This window comes from Notamacropus eugenii, chromosome 2, assembly GCF_028372415.1.
Source record: "Notamacropus eugenii isolate mMacEug1 chromosome 2, mMacEug1.pri_v2, whole genome shotgun sequence".
NCBI lineage: Eukaryota > Metazoa > Chordata > Mammalia > Diprotodontia > Macropodidae > Notamacropus > Notamacropus eugenii.
Window position 1 is genome coordinate 137,756,763 of NC_092873.1, and position 26,599 is coordinate 137,783,361.

Below are 26,599 nucleotides of genomic sequence, written 5' to 3' on the forward strand. Positions count from 1 at the left end.
CTTTTGTAAAATTCTTTGAAATATTAAAATACCATATACATAATAACCATTATTCTCTCATGTGAGCTTCAGAAGAGATAGGAAAAGCAAGTAGTATTATTTCCATTTTTGCAAATGAAGACACTGAAATAGAAGGGACACATAAATTGCTAGCCATGGAAGGGGATGTAGAGATGATCTAGTCTAACCCTCTTATTGTACTGATAAAGAAATTGATTTCTAGAAAGTTGGCTTGATTTGATAGAGGTTAAATTGTTTATAAGTGGTAAAACATAGACATCATCTAGTCCATCTTCTTAGGTTGCATATAAAGAAAGAGGGACCCACAGAAGTATTTGGCTTAGTGTGACTTACCCAAAAATATATAGCAATTTAAAAAATTGGAAAGATGGTTCTTACTCGACTTCTCATTCCTTTAACCTTTCTTCAGTGTTAAAGTTACTGAGTCCTGATCTCTGGAAGTTATATTCCTATCTGAAGACTGAACATATCTCTCTAGAGTATATTAAAAAATGAACATTGGTTTTGTACTACCATCCTACTCCTCTCCCCATCTCCTACCCAGCCCAACATCTATTATGTAGGATTTTTTTTTTTTTTTTGGTGAGCAGTGTTGGGGCAGAGACTAGACCTTCTTCTGATACAAGTTATTCCCTCTACCACTGTGGATCTGTCACCACTTTGTGACATATAAACTTAGAGAATTCCTTGGGGGTACTGAGAGGTTAAGTGATTTCCTTACCCAGGGGCACATGTCAGCTGTGGGACTTGAACCTCGGTCTTCCTGACTATGAGATCAGACTATGGCATGTTACATTATTGAATGTTAGAACTGAAGGTGACCTTAGAGGTCACTGAATCCAACCCCCTTATTTTATAGATGAAACGGAGTCACCTAAAGTTAAAGTGGTATGTACCAAGGTCACAGAGATAGTAACAGAAACAAATGAGATTTAAACCCAGTTCCTTTGTCACCAAACCCAGTGACCTTTGTAGATCTGGTTATTATCATCACAATCAGCCACGTACCTCTGCCAAACATATTTAATCCTTATACTGGTACTGAATCCAGACTTCACAATAGATATTCTTATGACTCCTAGGACAGGCATCATAGTAATTTCTCTATAAAGAAACATTAACCATCTACATAATAACAGTAATTACAATTATATCAGGGAAAAGGGGACCTTTGTGTAGTGACAGGTTCAAATAACTCAAACAACAACGGTAGGAAAATTGGCAAAAACCAACCTAGTGACTATTCCCTTCCCGCCCCTTATCCCTGAGTGTTGCAGTCATAAATTATCTATAGTTCAGTAATACGGCAAGTATGGATTGCAAGATTATGCAGCAGTATTGCAGCATTTTGTTCTAGATGGCCTGGTTCTAACTGTAAGGAAACTGCATGTCACATGGTGTCCTTTAGGCTGCAATGTGTCACATTCTCAAGTCCAACATGTCCCTTTACTTGACTGAGAGACACATGGCTGAAATGCTCAGACTCCTATTCCCAGTTTGTGTTATCATGTTTTCCCATGTGTGCTGTTGAAAACAGTTAAACCCAGACTCTACCTTTCTCTTCAGGCCTGCAGGGGAAAGGTTCAAAAGCCAAAGAAAGAGCATTTCTTTTGTAAAGCTGTCTCACCATGTATTTGAAAGTCAGATTTGAACCTGACGGGCTGAGGAAAGTGTGGATATAGCTTTCTTTAGGAAGGCACTGAAACTTTGGAAGCAGACTTGTTATTTGTCAGAATTAAAAGGTGATCTGGAATTCAGCCCAAAGTTGTCCATTTGTGAAGGAACTGATTATAAATCCCCTAGAGAATTTAGTATCTCTGTGGTTGTTCTGAATACTTTTCCTATTTATATTCAGTGTCTTTGTGGGAATATTTAAGAAAACATTCACACAAGGTTTCACTCTTGATCGCAGAAAGAGGCCATCAGAATCTTACCTTTGCAAAATAAAGAAGCTATATATGTAAACACCTTTATGTTAAGAGATCCCTAAGTGCTTAAAGTTGGATGTGTAAAATGCATCAGATGTGTGTTATTTTTCTTTTGGTATGCTCTTTTTTGAGTGGGAGGAAAGTCTGGACCAGTGGATTTTTTTTTTAATCATTATAAGGGAACTCCTGGTATGGAGACACTTTCCACTGGTGTGGAGACACTTTCCACTGGTGTAGATTGGCAACTCATCTCTAATTTATCATCTTAGACAGTTTTCTGGGTCACTGACAGATTAAGTGACTTGTCCATGGTCTCATAGCCTACATGTGTTGAGCCCATACCTTTCTTACTTCAAGGCTAGCATTCTAAATAATCATTATTTCATGCTACCTCTCATCAGGAGTTATACACATATAATAAGTCTTTATTCTAAGGGTCTGTTAGTAAAGTTTTAATTTAATAAATCCCCCTGGATGACACCAGTGTTTTATATAATCTGTAGCAGTTTGTTTATTATGTTTCTCTCGGACCAGTGTAGATATTGGGATTGAACATCTGATTTCATTAGTATGGGGCAGGAAGGGGTTCACTGATAAGGAAACTATCAATCCATGCTGGTTGTCACCATCTTTGCAGCTTATAGTTTTAGATAAGTTTTATTTTTTCAGGTATTGCAGTTACCTTTGATGGTTCATAAGAAGTAGAACTGGAAGGACTTCAAAGGCACTCTAGTCCAACCCTTCATTTTACAGGTTTGCAAATGGAGGGACAAGGAATATATCATACAGATAGGAAGCATGAGCCAATGTTCTTTGCACTGTACTGCACTCAGTTTGGGGAATGGGGAAAGGGTTATAGAATAGCATTTCCCAAAGAGTGTTCCATGAAACATAAATATTGTACACAATATAGACATCTTTCTTTAAAGTATCAGATATGAAGTGTTATATGTAACAAAACTTAGGTGTGACCATTTTTCTAAAATGAAAATAAGTTTAATTTCTTCTGATTTCCTTTAAAATTTCCCCAATTCCTCTTTCTACTTGGGGATATTCAGTACTTCCAGACTTTGTCAGACAAGAATTTATTAGTTTTGTCAATATATTTCATTCACATATTCCATGGTCAAATCAGTCTGAGAAGTGCTTTTCTCTAACATTGCATAGTAGTATTCAGCATTATTTAGGAAGATAAGGAAAGGATACATCTACAAGTAACTATGGGAGGATATAATAGAATAAATAAAGCATTAACAAAAGCTAGCAAATAGAGTCTAAGATAAATCAGGATAATTTTGAAGCCAAGACCTAAAAGAAGTGAATTAAGTGAATTTGATGTTTTGTTGATGCATTTGTTGTAGGCAGATGTTTGGATTCTCCCAGTGTAACGAGATAGAGAACATTATAATCAGGTGGAAATGACTCTAAGAAATGAGAAAGAGTTATTGATTAATAGACAGTGATGAAACTAGTAAAAATTTTGAATTTGCAGTAGGCAGTTCACAGATTTGGTATTTCTTAAAGCTCTTTTCACAGATATTGTGATCAATGGGAATCCACCGTTAACAACCAAATACTGTTCCTACTATGGAGACAGCCTGGCGTACTTCTTCTAAGCTAGAGTCCTAAACTTAGAAGAAGACATAGCTTCAAATCCTACCCCACACCTCTTAGGACTTATCTAGCAAAGAATAGACAGATTATGATCTGTATTGATATAAGGAGTTCTCATGGAAATCACAGTTCCCACGCATTGTCATTCTCATTCCTTTGATTTACTCCATACATTACTAGTGTGGAGTGAGGGGCATAGACTTGGCTTTGTTATTATAAAAATATTACTTCAGTGTGTACAAAACCATTGCTCAATAATAGTTACGAAGTTTCTGAAGACTGTTTTTTGTTTGTTTTTTGTAAACCCTCAATCCAACCTTGAAAAAATGACTGTAACTTAAGCAACTAGAAGACTGATTATGTTTGTGTTTATCAGAAATTGAGAATTGGATCATTTTCTTTCTCTTTCATAAATTATTGTCTTAAATATGCTGTCTGTGATGTTGGGCCAGTCATTTAAGCTGGTGGTGCTCTAGGTACCCATCTGCATTGGATAAGAAAGATCCTCACCTGCGTCTCCCCCCAGCAGTGAAATGATCAGTCTGTGCCATGCAGAAACTATAGGTCTAGAAACAATTAGCACAGGAAAGAATGAACTTTCACTCACATGAGTTTGCTCAAATGTCTAGTTGAATGAGGAAGTTTCTGACTTCATGTAATTCTCTTCACATGATAAATAATTGAGCTACAAAAACTAATTGTGTTTATATGATGGAATATCATGTTTATTTATAATTTTTAATTTCAGAACTCAAAAGATGATCTTGAATAGTTTCTAAGTATTCATGTAACTTGAATCTATAATAGATACCATTGTAAACTCTTCTTCACTTAATCAGTAAGCCAACTGAAGTAAAAGTTTCTAATGTTTTTCAGATATTCTTTATTATAAGTAGAGTTTATAAAAAAAAACAAGAAAATTGAATGACCTATGGAATACGAATGGAATTTGGAAATTTATTACAGAATTTTGCAACATGTCCATCTATACATAAAAATAAATATGGTTACATGACTGAATAATGAAAGTATGTAAAACTTTAGCACTCGTATCTTTTTAGGTATATTATGAAACATGTTCTTCTTGTCACTAAACAATATTATAGGATACATTTTTCTTGTCACTGAGCAATAGGTGCCAAATACCCTGAGAATCTGCAGCATTGACTGAAGAATAATAAAAAATGTATTCTGCTATATATGTAACATACATAATATTAATGGGTCTACAGCAGTCAGAAATGAGATATGAAAGAGGGAGCATAGCCCAGGTCTCATATTAGTGATGCTATATTAATTATGACAGAGAAGGTTTTTCCATTATAAGCCTCAATTTTAAGAGGCTTGAAACTTTCCCACAGGAATTTTTCTCATGACAGTTTTTTTGCCAACTAATGAAAATATAGATTGTTTTTTAATGTTTTTGAAAGATCACATCTAGGCATAATTTTTTTTCAATCTAATAAAACATTTTTTCAGATACTTTACTTTCTGATACTTCAAAATAAAATAGCTTTTTAATGATCTTTCAACTTCTGTCCAATGAAGAAAGTTAGAGCCTTTGGTTTATGAGGAAAAGTTTGATTTGCAAATGATTAAACTGCAAACATTACCTTGTGCTTCTTCTGCAATTAATCTTGTCCCTAAATAGTAGCTGGCCTGCTGCACCTTGCAAATAAGAGGGGCTTTCAATTAGTTGGTCAGTTATGCAAAATTAGACCAATGTGGATCACATATGTTATGAATACAATTTCATGTTTACCAGAAAAGGGAATACTGATGCTTAAAATTGGTTATTGTAGTCTGGCATTGTGCTCTAAAATACAGTTGTTTATCGCAGGAGTTTTGTTTAAGCTGAAGAAATGTTCATTAAAATACTACTACCAAGACCACTTGATGTCTGCAGCTGGAGCTGCCCCAGTTAGAGCAGAGGCTCTGGAGCAGAGTGACAGTAGGCTCAGTAGTTGAGAGAGAGTAGCCCAGGGAGCCAGACCCATAGACTTATGGACAAAGACATGTAGCCTATCCTGGCCCAGACCCAGTGTCCTGGGCTGCCCATGGCCCAGCCCCACCATCCCCCTGCTACTATGGCTGTTGTTTCTGGGGACCAGAGCCCAGATTGTCCAAGTTCAGGTGGCAGCTGAAGTTCAGGTTCTGGGAAGTGATATGAAGCTCCCCTGCCACGTCCTGTCTGAGGAAGCTAAAATCGGAGTTCCCCAGATAATACAGCTCCATTGGGACAAGCACAAGGGCAGACAGAATATGACCATCTTTCATCCACACGTGGTGCTAGCTTCCCAAATTTAGGGCCCTTTAACCAGGATATGTTATTTGTCATTGAAAACTCCAGGGAAATTGAGGCATAACTACTGGATGCCATCCTGCTGTTGAAGAGTCTGAAGACTGAGGATGAGGCCAACTATACCTGGGAGTTCACTACCTTACCCTGAGGGAGCAACAAAGGGGTCATGTTGTTTGGTGCTAGCTGAGCCCCAGAACCATGTAGACCCCCAAGAGGTGATCTTGGGCCTGGGCTCAATGCCCATGGTCTATCGTATCTCCACAGGGGGACTGTCCACTTGCCCAATCTCCTGGTTCTCTCCTCTGCCTGATGAGGACATTGAGACAAGAGCAGCAGAGCCTGTGCCTGGCACCTTCGCCATCATCAGCTGCTTCACCCTAGTGCCCATCCCTCAAGCAGATGTGGGGGGAGAGGTCACTTATAATATAGAACATGAGATTTTCTCAGAGACTGTCTACTTTCTGTGGGATACTCCCACTGAGATCTCCATCTCTGGCTACAGTGACACCTGGTTAGTTGGTCAAGTGGAGGTTGCCTTGAGTCATGATGCCCAGAGCAACTCTGAGCCCATGGTCTACAAGTGCAGTATAACCATGGGCCTATTCCCCTCAGCAACTGTGGCCCAGGGACCCTGGCTCATAAATCACACTGTAGATAAATCAGCCAACACCACCTTTGTCTGTAGAATTGTAAATTCTGTGGGTGCCAGTCATGCTGAGAGATCATCTGGGCCAGAGATACCCCCGAGGTCTTGATGGGAAATGTACATCCAGTAATGTGAAGGGCCATACTGCTGCTTCTCTTGGCTTGGGGAGGCAAGGTCAGGCATGACCTTTGTTTTGCCAAGGAGGAGGAGATGGAAGGTTCCTATGATCCCAAGACCCAGGTGATTGGCAATGGGGGACATTCCTCTCGCCCCTGCAGCCACTGGTCGAACCAACAAAGATTAGGAAGAGGAGGAAAAAAAAGTAGAAGAAGGCTCATACTGTCATAGCAAGGGACAGGGAATGACCCAGAGTCCCAGCTGGAAGTTTCCTTCATTTCCTGGAAGGTGGTCTACATGTGACACCAGGACGTACCTACTTCCCACCTCCCAGGAGAGATCTGAGTTTGGCTCAAGCCATCATGTACAACCTCTTGGGCTGGGGCCAAGAAATCACAAAGATATACAGTTTTCTTCCATTTCCTTCCAAGATTCACAATCTGAGGGAAATACTGAGTGAGCTAATCACTCTAGAAAGACATGGGAGCTCATCTGCCACCCCATCCCACCTCCAATTTCTGGAATTTGAGGTGGGGACTGACTGGGACGTGGGAAAGTAGGAAAGAGGATGGAGGGGTACACATTTAATACACTGGACTTGTCTTTTCTAATTCCTGTGCCCTCAAAACAAAATAGGATATGAAAAGGGAGCTTCAGGTGGCTCTGTTTCCCCCACCCCAAGGGGAGACTGGGGAAAAGTATCAAAGAGACTTTATTTTCATATAGAGTTCCTCCCTCCCCAAGCTATCTCTTCCCCAAGGATTCAGTAAAAGACCATGGGGATGGGGGAACAGAGGAATATCTCATCAGGATTCCCTCAGTTCTCAAGCTTCTGAACTCAGTGGATAAGTTTCACATGGGAACCTTATAGTAGAGACCTAAAAATATTTGATATATGATAAGAAATATTAATTATACCATTAAGGTTACTGTGCTGTCCTTTACCAGATATTTTAACAATCTGACTCATTAACAAATAAGGAATAACTAGAGAAACTACCACATTATAGAAGAAGAGTGTATGCATTTCTTAGAATATTCAGCCAATCACTTGCCAAAGGTGAAAGGGAACTTAGGGATCAGTTAGTTCTCACACAATCCCATTTTATAACTGGGGCATAAACATATTAGGGATACTGTCTAGAAGCAAGTGATCCCAGTTCCTAGTCCTGTGCTTCACTCAATCATATTGCCCCTTTGTCCAGGCTACATTCTAGGCAACTCCTACTAGCCTCAAATCATGAGTGACATCCTTATCATAATCTGACAAGATTGAGATTGAAACATTTTACAAATTCCAAATTATCAATTTTATGTACATTATGGCATAGAAGTTAAGTATATCATATGTCAAAGTGAACTTTCCATAAAGATATTAACTATATAATTCAAAGACAATATCACTTACTATGATTGTTAAACATTTTTGGGGTTCCTTTATTGAAGAGGAAAAGTAGGTGCCCCAGGTTTGGTTTGGTTTGGTTTTCCACTAGTAGTAATATAATAAACCCTGAAATCCTAAGGCTCTTTGGTCAAGTCCCCATGAATCAATGAAACATCTTCCTAGATGACTGAGCAGGTCAATGTATGTGGCCATGGAAGAGTACTTCTCTGTGAGCTCTTATCAGCAACAAACATCTGTCTTACAGCTGACATTGAATGAGTAACTTGAAACTTTTCAAATTCACACACATATGTGTATAATATCAATATCTTTCTTTTCTATCTATCAATCCAACTGATATTTCAGCAATATGGCAGGCAAATTCAATTGCATAAAATCTAGATTTCTAGGATTTTTCAACCTAGGATTTTCAACCTATTCCAGAGGTTATCATCTGAATGAAAGTTTCCATTTTGAGGTCACTGTGTTTTAGTGGTAGAATGACTATAAAAACTTTTTTTGAGATGCATAATATGATGTGACATGGGTTTCTCTGACAAATGAGAATATTTAGTACTCAATATTTTGCTGGCTTGAATTATTTAAAAGTTCCATTTTGATTCAGATGTGTGACCCCAGAGAACATTCTGAAAATAAGTGACTGAATCTATAGTTGGGGTTTTTTTTGACCTCTTGAGGAAAGAATAAGCTCATGACTGCTTCATTCCAAATCAAATATTTGGAGTTTTACTCTGACCTATCAAAAAAGGGAGTGATGATTTTGCAAGGATCTTCTCTTGGGCTAGCAATACAAAGTTATTCCTAAGGAGAAAACCCTCAATGATGTGTAACTTTGGGTGAGCTATCTGACTTTTGGGGAACCTCATTTTCTTTATCTAGAAGATGAAACACTAGAGCTCTCAAGGACTTTTAAGAAAATCTAGCCAAATACCCTCATTACCTAGCAAAAGATCCTGAGGGCTTGCGAGAATAAATGACTGACCTAAGTTCACACAGATCATTAGTGGTAGAACCAGAACTAGAAATTGAATGTTCTTTTTTCCAATTCAAAGGGTGGTTTTGTTTTGTTTTCTTTTTACTGTATCCCACTACTGTCTGTTGATATTGGCTTCCATTTATGTAGTATTTTAAACTATTTTTTAAAACATCTTTTATAACTATTATTTCATTTTATTCTAACATTTCTGCAATATAGGTGAGGAAAATATTTGCCCTGTTTTACAGGGGTGAAAAACTAAAAAAGAAATCAAAATGAGATCTGTAGGTCAAGTGGCTTAGAAAAAACTACCTGGCAAATTGAGTCTAAAGCTGAGATTTAAACATATTCATTTCTAATGTAGCTATATATATGTGAAAGTGCAAAATTAGTCAAACTATACTTATAAAACTATAGATGTTGCTACATCATGCCTTGTGGAAAGGATGGAACAGACATGCATTTATATGAGAGAATTGTAAATGATGTAGAAGTACACAGTCTCTCTACTATATTTAAAATAGATTTTAGAGGCATTTTTTGTTTTTACATTTCCAAGATTTTCCTTACATGTCTCCACTCCCCCTCCTAGAAAGTCATCCCTTATAACAGTGAGTTACATTTTTTTTAAAAAAGGAAAGAAAATGGAACAAAATAAGGAAGCCTATCAAAGCATCAAAAATATCTGATATCATTCACAGTGTTCCTTACCCAAAGTCCCCTCACTTTTGCAGAGTGTCTTCACAGATCTCTTCCTTGGAACTAAGCTTATTCTTTATACTTTTACAACTTTCCATTTTTATTGTTGTGTGCAAGCTTTTTTTTTCCATTTATATTTAGTCATTGTATGTACTGTTTTCCTGGCTCTACTTAATTCCCTTTGCTTCAGTTTATGTAAAATCAAGTTTCTTTGTATTCATCATATTTGTCATTTCTTACAATACAATAATATTCCATCACTTTAATATATATTTAACCATCCCCCAATCCATATACATCTACTTTTTTCCATTTATTTGCTACCACAGAAAAAGTGCTGCTATAAGTATTTTTCATATACCTGGATCGTTTGAAAAGCAAGGACCTCCTTAGTTTACATGTCTATCAGTGGAATCTCTATGCCAAAGGGTATGCACATTTATTTTTAAAATGTATTACTATCTTCTGTTTTTACATCACTTATGTTTCTTCCTGTATCTTTTTCCTGTCCTCTTCTAAGGTCTATCCCTTATAACACATTGTTTTTCTTAAAGAGAGAAATAAGAGAAAAATTATTCTTCAAAACAGGCCAACATACCAAAAATCTAACATTATATGCAATGATTCATACCTATGCAAACAGTAGGGAGAAATTTTCTTATATCTCCTCTCTTCTTTGGGGTCAATCTTGTAAATAGCCTGTTCTTTTTCATTTCATAACATGCATTTTCAATTGACTTGTGGTGGTTGTTTCCATTTGCATTGTTGAATTTGTGATATATATTGTTTTCCTGGTTCTACTTGTTAGGTTTGTGTTTACAAATAGGAACTATAGATGATAAAAAAAATGGGTAAAAATCTCTATACTGTTTTAAACTTAGCTTCTGGCAACTCAAAAATAGGTATTATAATTTAGAAGAAAAACTAAGAATGGGGAAATTTGCCTTGAAACTATTATATGAAAATAATAGCATAAAGCTTTATTTTGTGAAATTGTGTGTCTCATTGCATTCTTGAGTGTGTACAAAATGTGATTTGGTTTCTTTGTATTTAAGATTATGCAATGACCTATTCAGTGAGAACAAAACAGAAAGTCACATTCAATATTTGTTGGTGTGAAACATGAAGTCAGAAGGGGAAAATAGTGAGGTTTTATGTGCATTTGCATATAGACCACTGAAATTTCAGTGGACTAGCTTTTCCTCACTAGTTTATATTTGACTTGAGTCATGTCCTATCAATGAGTTATTATTTTATCTTCTTTCTACTCATTTTCTATGGCAGCTCTTTTCAATAACCATAATTGCCTCCTTTCAACTAATTGTGATGCATCCATTTTTATGTCAACGTTCAGTCTCCCAAACTGCCCATAATATACCATAAAGTGTGCACAAAGATACCTCACTAATACCTCAGACTTACTAATCCAAAATATACAAATGTCCAAGGAGAACAGTTTAACACTACCCTAGGAACCTTAATGTTCCTATTTACTATTTTAGAAAATATTCATTTAGAATTTTTGAAAAATAGCTCACTATATTAAAACATTGTTTTCTTTTGTCATAAACAAACATCTGGAATACAGAACCTAGAATGTGTAAGTATGGAAGACAAATGAGAACATGCACAATTCTAAGAGAATAAGGATATATTACCCCTGACCCTTTATCAAAAAAAACCCAACATGGTTATATCAGGCTAACAACAGACTCCACAATACTATTCAAACTGAAGAACATTGTGGAGAAGGTAAAAAGCTCTTTTATAATCATGCTGAATCACTACTCTGTTCAAATTTTCATATATTTTTATTACATGAAATTTATTGTGTATTATATATACTCATGACACCTAATTAAGATGATTAATAAGTGATTTTTTTTCACTAATGTTAAAAAGAAGCTATTTACAGACAGATGCTTTAGAAAACTACGGGAAAATTAACTATATGCTTTGCCTATGCTTTTAACAAGGCACTCAGTATCAAATTCCAGGAAAAACTCTTGACCTTGATTTGCAAGCCTCTGGCATTGAGCTCTTGAATAAGATGCCTTTTGGCTAGGTCCCTTAGAAATAATGGTTAAAACTACAAGGCTTCTCCAGGTTGCTCACAGGGAAAATATCAAATAGCTAAGTTTATTTCCTCATAAAGATTATTTATACAATCTAAGCAAATGATTACGTAAGATTAGACCTCTTCTGTGAGAAATAAAAGGTAATAAAAGTAAGACTCAATCAATGAAACCAAGCATCATTAATTCATTTCAGTACAGCATAATGCACTGAAAAGTTCAGAGAGAATATTCACTTTCTATAAAAAAAAGTTTTGTATTATAGAGCCTCATGTATTGAAAATATTTCTTTAGGTTTTGAGAAACAACTCAGAATTGGAATACTATGTTGTTTTGTTACAGTCAGATTCATCCTCATACTGACTTTGAGTTTTTCTAAATAGTTCTCCTTTTTTTTTTTGGCTTTCCACAAAAAAAAATGCATTTCTTTTTTATTGAAAGAGGCAAGGCTTTCTTGGTAGGAAGGTGCTTGTGGAGAAAAGTTCACTCCTTGTAAGTACATGAAGTGAAAGAACCTTATTTTCTGTTGATTTTATTATTCAAATAGTTGAAATTTTGGATGATCTCAATTTTTAACTTGAAAAAATATTGCAAAGAAAATAACTTTGAGTTCAATTAGCTATCAGAATAGGAAGGTGACCAGGTTATTTTTAATTATGTAAGGTTTTGGATAAATTTTAGTTGTCTTTACAGTTTTTGTAATGGACTAATCTTATACAGGTAGCGACTAGTCAGAGAGTAGTTGAGAAATAGTATAGTTATTAACTTTTGCTTTCTTTCATAGTGTTTTCATTATAACAGCTCTGTTTTTCCAGGGTGTCAGAAATAGTTGTCATGTAGAAAACTGGTTGCCAGAACAAACACATATTTATCTGAGGTAGAAGGAGAACAAGGTAGACTTATTTTTTGACAACAGGGATTATAAGCATATGAGATTAAAAAGTTTCAGTACTTTTGGAGAACTATTAGAGAAAGGAGTTTATAACTTGCCTTCTGCATGTGACCTTTAAAAGTGACTTTTAAAAATTCTTCTTAGCCTAATAATATCTAGCTTTAAAATTACTCAGCTATTCCATTAGACGTAGCCTTTGCTAATTGATATTAGTACATCAGTGGCATTATTTGGTAGCAGTGATATATCATCCCATCCAATATCTTTTGATTTAATATTGCCATGTGTTTTAATACCTACCTCCATTTCTTTCTCGTTTCATGCGGTCTCCTCATAGAATAAAGAAATGGACTCTTTGTCTCCATAATAAACTCATATATCACTAAAATTCTATAAGCATGTCATACATATTTAATTATATATAAATACAGCTTAGAATTTTACATTGTAGATGGAGCTCATATATAAATGCAATATACATGTAATATACGTTTTACATGTATACATTGATACATAAAGCTTATATTTTTCCATTGCATATGGAACTCATTGGTGACAAGAAATTTGCCTTATTCCTCATGATCTTAGAGAAAAAAAATAGTCTTTCATAGAGTCTGAAATTCAGTATATCTTTTCTCCTTTTACAAAAGGTAACTTTATACTATATCCCATTGTTTTCTACTCATTCTGGATCTTCTTTGCCATAGTTATTCCTTTAATAATATTTTTACTTCCTTTCCAAGCTTTCCTTTGCTTCCTTTCCAAGCATTCCTGGCCATCTCCCTATCTTAAAAAAATGAACTTATTTAATCCTTATATCTCATCTAACAACATTAAATCTCTCCTTTTGCTGCCAATCTCATTCAGTTTCTAATCTATAAAAACTTCATACATTTCCAATTTACCTATGCCCTCATTCATTGCCCTACAAATGGGATTCTATTTCTATAAATTTGTTGAAACTATTATCTGTAATGTCACCAAATTCAAAGGTACTATTTAAGTTCTTATCCCTTTTAACCTCCCTTTAATAGCTGAGAATGTTGACTGTGTGTTCTTTGAAACTATATTCCCCCATCTTGATTCTCATGACAGTTGCCTTTTCTGATTCTCTTCCTTCTTTTCTAACCAGCTCCTCTCTCTCTTCCAATGGATCCTTTTTATCCTCCTACCTCCTGGCATCTAGGATCTAGCTTTCACTGTCCTCAGTGACTCTGCCCTATACCACCATTGGATTTTCTTTCTATTTCCTTCTTTCCTTAATATATTTTTATTGATTTATTGATGGATTTTGGAAGTTGGCTAACCTACCTACTAATTGATGATGTGGTTATTTATAACTATGTATGATGTCATATAGAGAATTTCCTAATTCTATGGTTTCCATATTCCTTTTCCATTCTTACTCTACAACTAATCCTCTAATTGTTCTAATGAAAAGGTAAAAAACATCTATTCTTAACAAAAAGTACCCAATGAATCCCATTATGTAGTGATTCTAGAAGGATGGACTCTAAGTTTCAGAATATCTCCTATGACTTGATGGAAACAAAAACACACCAATATGTTAAAAGATAATTTTAATTAAGCAACCCGACTCTTTAACCAAGTATAACAAGCAAAAAAAAAACCCAATACTTTTTTGTCCACTCATTTTTCAGTTGTGTCCAACTCTGTTACCCTATTTGAGGCTTTCTAGGTAACGATACTAGAATGATTCATCATTTCCTTCTCCACCTCATTTTACATATGAGGAAACTGAGGTAAACAGAGTTTAGTGACTTGCCAAGGGCCACATAACTATTAAGTGTCTGAGGCCAGATTTGAACCTATCAGCTATGCCACCTAGTTGTTTCCATACTTTTATATGACAACAAAAACAAACAATAAAGACCACCATTGATATGGGCAGCTAGATGGTATAATGGATAAAGCACAGGACCTGGGATCAGAAAGACTCATCTACCTGGGTTCAAATCTAGCCTTAGACACTCACTGTGTGACCCTGGCCAAGTCACTAAACCCTGTTTTCCTCAGTTCTTCATCTGTAAAATGATCTGGAGAAGAAAATGGCAAACCACTCCAGTATATCTGCCCAAAAACTCCAAATGAAGTTTGTCCAAATGGGTGACAGAAAGTCAGACATGACTGAAAACCACTGAACAACAACAAACTATTGATAGTATTTTCTATACTAGGCACTATGCTAAGTACTTTGCAATTATTATATTATTTGATCCTCATAACAATGTATGAGGTAGGTGCTATTATTGTCCCCATTTTGCAGAAGAACAAACTGAAGCAAACAGAGTTGAAGTGACGTTTTCAGCATCACACAACTAGGAAACTTCTAAAGCCTGATTTGAACTCAGGCCTTCTGTCTCTAGTCCCAGCACTCTATACACTGATATACATATATATGTGTGTGTGTGTGTGTGTGTGTGTGTGTGTATACATATATGTATATATAATATATATATGTGTATAATATGTATATATGTATATGTATGTATAGATAGATATAGATATGAAATATAGTAGGAAAAAGCAAATGTCATAGCCATAAAAAATTGAGTTTCTAATGTAAATACAGAACCAAAAAGTAGAAGTTATTATATAAATTGTATCTTTTATAACTGATGAAGTTGAGAAAAATTTCCCACAGATTTTAAAAAGCACTCTTGAATTCAATTGTTTCACCTCCCTAATTAGATTTTTAAACTCCTTTAGGAAGACTGTGTTTTATAATTTTCATGTGTCCCCCTAGCACCTAGTAGAATGCTAGTCACTCGTTAAATACTTGTTCAATTATTTTAAACATAGCAAACACCTACTATGTACATTGTCAGATGCTATTGACTATAGTCTTTGCTTCACTGCTTTATAGAACAAAATCACTATGGAATAATAAGGTGAATTAACATTGCTTTTTAGATCTTAATCAAGTGATATTTTAAAAAATAGAGGAATCTTTTAACATAAAAAAGGACCTCAAATAATATTGCCATGATATGAGTGGAGCCTCTCTTATATCAACATGAGAATTAGGAAGTCTGTATCAATGAGAACTAGACCATCTTTAAAGTCTTCAGTAATGAATTGAAGCTAATTCTGTTAATATAAGGAGAAGGAAGTCAGTAATGAAGATCAGTTTTAATTTAACATAAATATTTAGTGGTAATACAAGAATTTCTACATAATATCCTTACTATAAATGAATATTTGGTTCTTTTTCTACAACATGAAATAGTATCTGTAGTATAAAATTGGTAGCAATAGCAGCAAACAGGCTCATGTGTTGGTAATTCAGATTGTTTTTGTTGTTGTTTAGTCACTTTCAGTTTGGGTTTTTTTGGCAAAGATGCTGGAGGAAAATTAGGCAAACAGAATTAAACAGACTTACCCAAGGTCATACAGCTATGGAGGCTGCATTTGAACTCAGGAAAAAAATTCTTCCTGACTCCAGGCCTGGCACTCTATCTGCTTTGCCATCTAGCTGTGCAATTCAAAGTATGTTTTAATGAGTTTTAATTTACTTACTGATCTTTCCCTCCTCATAAACATACAGGGTGTCATATATTTTTGTATTTGCTATGATGTTCAATGAATTTTTAACAACTCAGTCAATCACTCAACAAACATTTATTAAGCAACTATTATATTCCAGGTACTCTATTTAGGCACTAGGGATACAAAGGAAAAAGATGAGTCAGTATCTGGTCTTAAAGAGGTTATACTCTATTAGGAGAGACAACATGTATAGCCTGTGATTTTAATGGTACAGGGGATTCCTAATGAGGAAGTCCCGCAAAATTCAGACCATCACCTCTGCAACTTCATACCTTGGAGAGATACCCAGGCAACTAAAAGGTGACGTGACTTGACTGGGGTCATGAAACCGGTATCTGTCAGTGGTAGATATTGAACCCAGAGCTTCCTGACCCTGAGAAATGCTTTCTTTCCACCACATATTGTCTAGTATGTGCTTAAAATGTGTTGACTATATGTATACATATATATATATTTCACGTATATAAGGTGTATGTATATATTCATATTGATAACAAAGGTGCTTTATTTTGATGTTATATTAAAGTTCCATCTTTGTCATACATAAACATTGATTCTAAAGGTCAGCATATACATAGCTTTAGGCCAGAATATCCTATTGCAAGACAATATTGAAATATATCTCTTTAAAAACACATTGTTATCTGTCATTGTATTTTCAAAACTTAGGCTTCATTCGTTTGTTTTCAAATTTTTGCCAAAAAAGATGTAATATAACAATTGTAATAGAACAAAATCTATTAGGTTGTACTGAAAGATCTCTAGTGAGATGGTGTGGTTACAGTAGTTCAAGATTATAGTGCTCTCAGTCTTGGCAAAGCCTAGGAAACAAGCAACTTTACCCTAAAGAATGCTTAGAACTAAGAGCACACTGCCACATTTTGCCAAGTAAACGTTTCTGTGTTGTAAGACCAGTTAAGAGGCAGATCATAATTTTGGTATTTTGCTTAAAATATGAATTATATAAATATCCAAATTCTCCTGGAATGAATTGCTTCCTTGTAGTGACCCAAGGACCCTGGTAAGCTCATTGATCTTTTCAGGATCCTGGTGTTCATATACTTTGCTTCAAATTCTGATTTCATATGTAAAAATAATTGACAAAATGTGTAAAACTATTGTTACAGTAGTAACTTCAGTTCTGAATAAATGGAACTTTAATATCCTAAGAGTTAATGACCCTCTCAAAAGTGCTTAGCTTACTCCTAATCAATAATTTACACAGAGGCTGATGAGGAAGCAAAATGGACAGGTTGTCTACAAAAGAGTTGTTTGAAGGGAGATTTCAGTTTTCTTGCTATATCAAATGCTAAAACCATGAAACCTTTGAACAGTCTTGACAGATGTCACTATAAATTTGTATTATCAGTGTTTTATCACACAATATTTCATTGTAGTGAACAGAATATTTGCCCTGTTAATTTTAACTTTATAGAATACAATCACATATTATAAATATAGTCACAGAAATGGGAACTAACTATGATAAGAAAAATTTAAAGAAACAAGCATGACCCAAAAGGAAAATAGGAGGCAGACCTAATGAAAGATTTAAAAGAAAACCAAAATCATTTGGTCTTTGACTTCATACAAAAATGTGTATTTTGGAGCACATGCTCTTTTTTATACTTGGACTCAAGCCATTCTATCTTCTTCACCATATCTTTGCTTGGATTGTTCCCTCAAGTCTGGAAATACTTCCCCTTCTTACTTTCACCTCTTAGAAACCCTGGTTTCCTTTAAAGTTCCACTCAAATATTATTTCCTATACAAGTCTTTTCCTAAACCTCCAGTTGCCAAGGTTTTCCACTGCCCACAAATATATAAAATATATATAAAACAATACTTTCAGTGTATGTTATTTACATATGTACTTTTTGTCTCCTCTAATAGAGTGTAAGCTCCTTGAAGGTAGAGAATGTTTCATTTTATTCTATGAATCCCTAGTGCCTAGCTCATAAAAGATGTTTAATAAGAGTTTGTTGATTGAATGATTAATTATATCAGGGATACCCTTTAATTCTTTGAACCTAACAATGAAGGGAAGAAGAAGAGATATCATTAGATAGGTACATAACAAAGGAGTAGAGGAATGAACGTGGACCACATGTAAGTTGGGGCAAACTTTCATATTTCCATAGGATTTCTTACATACCTAATGACTTTTGAAAACTAAAGAGTGCCAAAGGGCTCACAATAAAACTTGCATAAGGAGTAATATGTTACATGAATTGGTTGTGGTTGAACCTTCATTCTGTACTTAGCACTCACAAGCAGTACTCTGAACACAGTAGGTGCTTACTAAGTGTTGTTCAGCTATTCTTATATTATTCTTCTGCACATAAATACATTCTTCTACCAGAAAGTTCATTATTAGATAATATAGAAAAGATCATTTAATAAAAATAAATAACTGGAAAACCAGGGAGAAAGACTAATTCATAGGCATGTTATTTAAAGTCAAAGAGAAAATGATGCATTGTGACTTCCAGCATATATACTTTTTTGTTGCAGAATTAGAAGCAATTTTAGCATATGTTAGTATTACTACATATCAATTTACCTTTACTGATTCTCCTTGAAGTCAACAGGACGCACAGATTATTGATTTTAAAAATTCGTAGAAAAATACTATAGGAGAAAATATGTTAATATAAATATACATAAATGTATTTTCCATACCAAAAAATTGCAAATATCTCTGAATGAAAGTAGGACTCTCAAAAATATTTAAATAATTATAGGTACTAATATAGTTTCTGTATATAAAGAGTGTAACATAAAGAATCATTCCTTTAGGCATTTCTCTCTTTAAATGCATAGCCTTCTGGAAAGGGTAAAATACAAAGTTGTTTTAAGTCATTCACACCTTGGTATGAATTTGCTTGTCTGATCAGGATAAAGAAATAATGGGAGTTTTGAGGAAGGGACATTTTGGAACATGCTATTAGTATCTCTCTGGAAGAAGACCTGTAAGACCCACACTGAGGAAATGAATATTGGATATTCGGAGAGGCAGAGGAAAATGAGAGTAGGAAAAAAGGCACAGCATGCCAAGGTCAGCTGAAGCTAAAGACAAACCTAGCCTCCTTTTCTAATTTGCCTAGTCAGGGTCTACACAGATATTTAAGGAGTACTGGTCTGAAGGACCTACTTATGTATATGTGATCTGTAGGTCTCAAGAATATTCTTGAATTGAACATATATTTCAGGCATTTGTACCTTTACCAAAGAAAATTTCAGGTTATGAATGTTTGTATTTTTCTTTCAAATAAGACTTTTCCTGGTTTACTTTGTTAAAATATGCTAATTATAACAAAATATTGGAATAAAAATCTTTGGATGCCATCTTCAAAGCGTGCATTGCAGTGAAGTTTCTTTTCATGAAGAATAATTGATTCTTATGTTTTAAAATGTTGTTTTTTTCTTAAGTGCATCTTTTCTTTAATATATAATTAATAGAGATGAATGTATTTCTTTTGGCTTTAACTATATGTTACAATTAGATAAGAGACCAAAAACTAATAAAATAAATTGAGTTATTGCTAAGTTTCAGTGGAATTGAAATTTATTATTGCTAAAACTAGTAGGACAACTTTTTTCTTTTTTGATAAAAGTTGGCATATCAGTATGTCTTGATGAAAAGTACAGAAATCCCATATCCTTGAGGCAAAGAACTATTTGAATGAGTTTGAGAGTATTTTTAGCTATTATTCCACAATTGCTGTGTATTCTTTTGTCTCATACATCATAGGTAGAAGTGTTGTTGCAAGGTGCCAAAAGGAGCTATTGTGAATTATTGCATTTTGAAACTCATTGGAAGTACAGTTGTCCCTGGGCTTTAGGGATGTTACCTGTAGAAGCCTCTCAGAAATACATTGCATATGTATTTTAGTTCAATATTTTGAAGCATTCAAAGACAGGATATAGAATCCTAAGTTATTAACAAATTATTATCAATCATTTATTTCTCTTCTTCCTGTTTGATGATTAGTTTATCCCATTTGGGGACTTGGGTTGAAGCAAAGAGAAATTTGCAATAAATGGTGCTGCTAACTAGAGAGTTTCTATGCTTGAACTTAAGGGGAAAAGAACAAATGGTGCATTCAACATATGACACGTGAAATGATACTAGGGTCGATTAGTGAAACGGATATCTTTTTTTTTCCTTTCTTTTTCCTATAGAAATGATCCTTCTAGGTTGGTTCAGTTGGGGGTGGAGGGGGTGATTCTTTTTTTTTTCTTTTTTCCCAGCACAAAGAAAACGTAGGTTGATACCATTTTTATTGTTCTGCTGGGGTGGGAAAGAGACCATATGCTTTAGCATTTTGAATGGCTAAATCTAATGGGGGGGGGGGGGACGAATTGATCCTGGGACTTTCCTACCCTCCCTCACTCAGCTCCTTACCTGCACGCAAGACTAGCAGCTGGGGTCATTACCCTAGATTTCCCATTGATTTAGGGTTATCCTGATGATGTTGCCCCAAGTGAAAGGGAGAGGGGGAGGGGAAGAAATCAAAGGGGCCGCAGAGGCGAGTTAGGCTGAGTGAAGTCTGGAGGGCAAACTCGTGTCTTTGGATGTGGCAGTGTAAGCAGTGCTGAAACCCACCCCTCTACTGGAGCTAAGGCAAAGGCAGTAAGAGTTGGAATCATCTGATGCCGCTGCCGCTGCTTCCCGTTTCCAGGGTGAAATTTTTACAGCAGCTAATTTTATAGGGAGGAAAATACCCCTAACCAGCAGCAGAGAAGATCTGGTATCACCCAGACGAACCAATGTGATCTTTCAGATAGGTTTTTCAGAGAAATTCATATTTTAAATACCAGCATTCACCGCCAAAAATGCGGGACGGAAGTCAGAGCTGGTTTGAGAATAAGAAAAGCCTCTTTACACCACGAGTGTTTGAAATGATCCGATGAGCAGAGGAAGTAGCTGCCAAAGCTCAGGCTGCTATTGCCGCTGCTGCCGCCTCTGCCGCTGCTGGGTTCCTCGTAGAGGGCTGGACAGAGCAAGCCCTGGTTTCAGCACCAACGGCGCTGGACAGCTCTCTGCACGCTGCACAGCCGCCTGCCTGCTATTCCCCCCACTTGCTTTGCATTACTGTACAACTGGAGATGCATCTAAATTACGTCCTGTTCAACAACAAGTAGATTCTTCCTGTCCGGGAACTACAGTAGACGATTCTCTCAATTAAACTGCATTTTCTTCTTTTCGGAATTGGCCGTCAGGCGTAATTATCCTGATTTTCCCCCCTTCCCCCCACCTTTGCAGGAACGAGTCTTTGGGAACCTGGTCCACCCAGGGATGTAAAACTGTGCTTACCGATGCATCCCATACGAAATGCTTATGTGATCGTCTCTCCACCTTCGCCATTTTGGCTCAGCAACCTAGAGAAATAGTAAGTAACAAAGGGAAAACACAATTTAATGTAAGGACAGGGATATTTTGTGGAGTGTTTCTCCAGGGAACTGCATTTTAGATGGGGGAATGTACAATATTACAGGATGGCAAAATTAGGTTCGTCTCCACCTTGGCTACAGTGGCTTAGTGAATTGAATTCCAGTTGGTGTGATAGAACTAAATCTTACTCAATTTTATGTCTTCTAACTTGAATTTTCTGCAGTAAAGAATTAAGAAAGCTTTCTCACTGTAATACTAATGTGCTGCAAACTTTCAAATCAAATAATTTCCAACTTGGGTGTTTTTTTTAAGATTATAAAGCAATTATTCCAAGGAATTTATAAGGATACTGTTGATAGTGGAATGAAAATCCCAGACACTGTAGCTAAACACATTGCAGATCTGCATTGGATATTTTCAGTACAAATTTTTGGGTTGTCTGCTGATATCTGGGAGTGGGGGATCAAATCAAGTTTTCAGGAAATCACTGAATATAAAAAAGTATTATCAGTCCTTGTAAGTACAAGAGGTTTCTGAAAATAGTTTCCAAAGCAGAGAGTTGTGAGGTAATGTTTAGATGGGAAATAATGTGCTCATCTTGGATATTATTAGAAATTATTTCCAGAAATGGACATAGTAATTCCAACAAACGTTACATTTCAGCCTAAATTTGGCCTAAATGAGTACCAGTTTCCTCTCTTACATAGATGAAAGAAGATAACCTGCTGAAATAGAATTTTGTTAAATCCCCAGGACTTTGAAACAGCATATTGGTTTTTAATGTACCCTTTCAAACTTTCAATGCTAAAAAAATTACTTTTAAAATAACAGTCTTATTGCTTATTGCCTTGTTAATTTCTAAGCACAGAAGTCACTTGAGTATTAAATGCTTACTTTCTTTTAGTTGTATTTAATAGGAAACAAGACATTTTTCAAGGTCATATGTTTTACTACTATTGTTGGTATTGTGTAAATTAACTTCACATATAATATTCGTTAGCAAAATAATGAAATATATTCCTGTCCCAGGAAACAGAATTTCTCCAGACTGCTCAGAGGCCAAGTAAGGGGAATTAAATGGGAGAATACTTGAGTTAGGACAAAGTTGTTAAAAGTCAGAAAGTTTGATAAATTTTAAGTAAGCACGAACTAGATTTTGAATAGTTAAATAAATAGCAAATGAACAACAAAAGAGTAAATATTATTAAATATCCATACAGAAATTATTGAATATCTTTTTGGAAGGAAAATATGCAATCTCACATTTTAGCTGGAGAATGATTTCACATGTAAATGACTATCAAGTTAGAGTTTCTAGGCTCTGTTTTAAAATAGAATATTGAAGTGGTACAGTATAATCAAACATTTTAAGCCTAGAAGGCCTTATTTATGTCTTCATTTTGGGGGGAGAAGGAGAGGAGTAATTGATAGAAATAGTTATTGGAGAAATGAAAGCTATGGTAAAGAAGTTGTTCCAAAGACAAACTAGGCTTTGGTGGTATTTCTTAAATGGTAGTTTGGTTTTACTCAGTTTTTACTCTATCATTTTAATTTATATAAATTGCTTCTCTTCTTTGTGTGTGTGTGTGTGTGTGTGTGTGTGTGCACGCACATGTATGTGACTTACAGATCATGGAATCATCTGGGGCACCTTCAGTAACTCTCATAGTAGGCAGTGGTCTGTCTTGCTTGGCCTTGATCACCCTAGCAGTTGTCTATGCAGCACTATGGAGGTATGTATTTGATATATGCACTTGATTGAACTATTCAATGGCTTTGAAGAAAATTGGGGAATTTGATACTCATTATATATCTGTATGTTTTATTCACTTTGTGCAATAATTCTAAAAAATAATTGTAACACAATAAATCAGAATGGTTTACCTTACTTAATTATGTCCTGACCTGTTGGTGACAATACAGCATTATATATTCTTTTAAAAATGTTCTCTTTTCTCTAGCCCTAATGGTGTTGGTCATTAAGGGCAGAGCTGTGCCATTAATTAACACTTTCTTTTTCCCCCTTATCCATGCATCAAAAAAAGCTCAAGCCTTAGGTCTATGTAAGGCTCTCTATGTTTCCTGTTTTCCTTTCAGTACAAGAATGAAATTGGAATGTTCACTATAACTTCTCAGTTACTTAGTTAACTCCATTTCTGAGTTTTGTACTTAAGAATTTAGAGAGGGCCAAATAAAGCTTTCCCTTAAAGATTTATTTCTCAACATTCTACTTCAGCTACTTATCAAAGGCCTTCTAGGGGATAGTGTTTCCTCTTTCTCATCAAAGATGGACAAATCAAATGAGGCAATAAGCAGATAACATAAAACCAGTAAAAGAAGTATCAGGAAAAAAATGTACCATAACATTGCTTGGAACTTATTTCTCTGGTAAATGGAAGAAATAACATTGAATTTTTCCTAAGGCCTAGAATATTGTAGGAATGATATCCACAACTTTTGTTATTGCATTTTAGCAGCATGACTTCAGTATGGACATTTGTTTTATCCTAAATGCACTTACCAATTATTATTGTCTTGAACTTGTGAAATGATGTAAAAGTATGGATACTATGAAAATAAATAGGCTATCATCTCTTACTTGTCAATTGCTTGCAATATTAAAAATAGTGTAGGCATAAATGGTATCTTTGTCCCCAATAGTATTGTTTTACAAGTCAGTCAATACCTAAAACACCAGCAAAAATGATCATTAGCTCTCATTAGTGAAACACCATTTGATTAGACATGTTATTTTCATTTTTGTCTTTGCTAAAAATTCTCTCTTTTTTTCTCTAACGAAGAATACTTCATTGGCTGACTGATCAATGAATTTAACTTGGTAAAGGATATTAGTTCTCAATGCAAAATAATTGAGCTGCTTTAAGGTTCATATGTATAAATATTTCCCTACAGTTAAGGTGGTTGGAAGATTTAGGGACATATTTGAGGCAATGCTCTCTAATGGAATCATTATTTTCTGGTGATTAAGGATTTATCCCTCCAAAGAAGTCCTACAGAAATGCTTTATCATGATGTGGAAATGACTCTGGGTTCTTAAAGACTATGCTCATGGAGAGTGTGTTTGGGCAGCTTTTAGAAGTATAAATCTTTAATTCTTGTGTGGTTGATAGAGTCATGGGCCTGGAATCAGGAAGATCTGTGCTCAAATCTGGCCTCAGACACTGTGTGACTCAGGGCAAGTTATTAAATCCTGTTTGTCTCAGTTTCTTCATCTGTAAAATGAGCTGGAGAAGGAGATGACAAACCATTTTATTTGCCAGGAAAAGGGTCACAAAAAGTTATACACAACTGAAATTACTGAACAGCCATGAAATACAGACTAAATGTCTGTAATCTGAGGGCCCAGCTTAAGTGAGCCTTGGAGAGGCTCCTCACCAGGTTGACTAAGGCTGTCGAATTTTTAGGCAATACAGCCTCTTGAAAACCATTCACTAAAGTATAGAATTGTTATGATATACATTGCTGGAGAGAGTACCCTAGTGAAGAAGCCATGTACTTTTGAAGCAAAATATTCACAGTGGTGGATTTTTAGATTATAACAATGGTGGCAATTCTCAAAAAAAGAAAATTATAGCTTAGTTTGCCCAAGGAAATATAGGCATGAACAATCATGAGCATTTCAGTACCTGGAAGATGGTGGTAAGAGAGACAGTCACTCTACTGGACAGAGGTGTGGGGTAGGATAGTAATTTCTTTTGTTGGCCAAATGACACTTCCTAGAGAATGAGGATTTATGTTTGGCTGGTCAACACTTATTACCATAAGTACACACACATAATTCAGAGGCATCTACTTTCTGTTGTCTGAGTAAGTCAATCAACAAGCCATTCTACCACCTCTACATGAAATTAATATCTCCCATGCACTAAAATTGCTGTTGGAACTATGGATAAAATTGAACAAGGAAATGTATAAGATTGATTTGTCAATTATATGGTCTCTTTAAAATGAAGTCATACCTACACCATAGGCAGATGACTGTTCATGCAAGCAACCCATAGAACACTTTTAGAAGTACTAGGAAACTGAATAAAGGATGAAGTCATTGCATGTGAAGAAATGGAGAGGAAAATGAGAAATACATTCATTCCTATCTATAATCTCTATGACTATCCTGAGAATTGAAATGGTAATAGTTTCTTCATAACTGAGTGTGAAAAGGCTCTGGAGTTAAACCTGAGTCTAATTTTGGTGGTAATTATTTGGGTTGATTTTGAGGAGAAATGTAATGTTCATTATATTGTAAAAGTCCTTTTCATTCTGCTCTCTTGAAATACCTCGAAACTTGGAGCTTCTCATTTGATGATTGCTAAATTAAGACAAGGAGGATTTGGTTTTGTATTCTAGACTCACTTCATCCTGATATTTTATATCTAACATGGCACCATAAGGATGGTACCTACTGTGGAGCATATTGACTTATGCAAACTGATCCAGTATATCAACAAAGCATAAAAAATTGGAAGGTATTATTATAGAGCATTATAATGTCATCCACAGAGTTACCATAGGACATTATACAAATAAAAGAAGTGCTCAATCATTTAAATTTTGGGGAGGACTTTTTGATTAGAGTACCTTCAGAGTACCATATATTTTTTAAAAATTCTGGATTGAAAAAAATAATTTTTAAAAATCACATGTATAAAAAGAATTGCCCCTGGGAATTTCTATTACAACCTAAAGATATAGCAGTTATTTTATATTTTGGAAGAATTTTATAACATATATGTTGTATATGACATATATGTATATATAAATGTGTGATCATTCTATTACTTTTGATATTAGCTAAGAATGGTATTGCAAGATTGTTATTTATTCTTTTCAGATTGTTCTACATAACAGTGCCAAGCATATTTTATCATATTTGTTTTAAATTTCCATGATATTAACCTATGTATTTATAGAAATCACATAATAAAAGAAGTGGGA

The 26,599-nt window shown here is 35.2% G+C and overlaps 1 protein-coding gene and 1 pseudogene across 4 annotated transcripts in view; both read left to right on the top strand.

The window, feature by feature from the left end:
• ADGRB3 (adhesion G protein-coupled receptor B3) overlaps nucleotides 1-26,599 on the top strand; it is an 897,850-nt gene that overhangs the window by 694,679 nt on the left and 176,572 nt on the right. For all 4 annotated transcript variants that reach the window (XM_072642564.1, XM_072642566.1, XM_072642567.1 and 1 more), the window contains exons 18-19: nucleotides 21,515-21,641; nucleotides 23,273-23,376. In XM_072642564.1, coding sequence (XP_072498665.1) covers nucleotides 21,515-21,641; nucleotides 23,273-23,376 — 231 coding nt within the window. The remainder of the gene's footprint in view (nucleotides 1-21,514; nucleotides 21,642-23,272; nucleotides 23,377-26,599) is intronic.
• On the top strand, nucleotides 5,535-6,646 carry LOC140530402 (nectin-2-like; annotated as a pseudogene).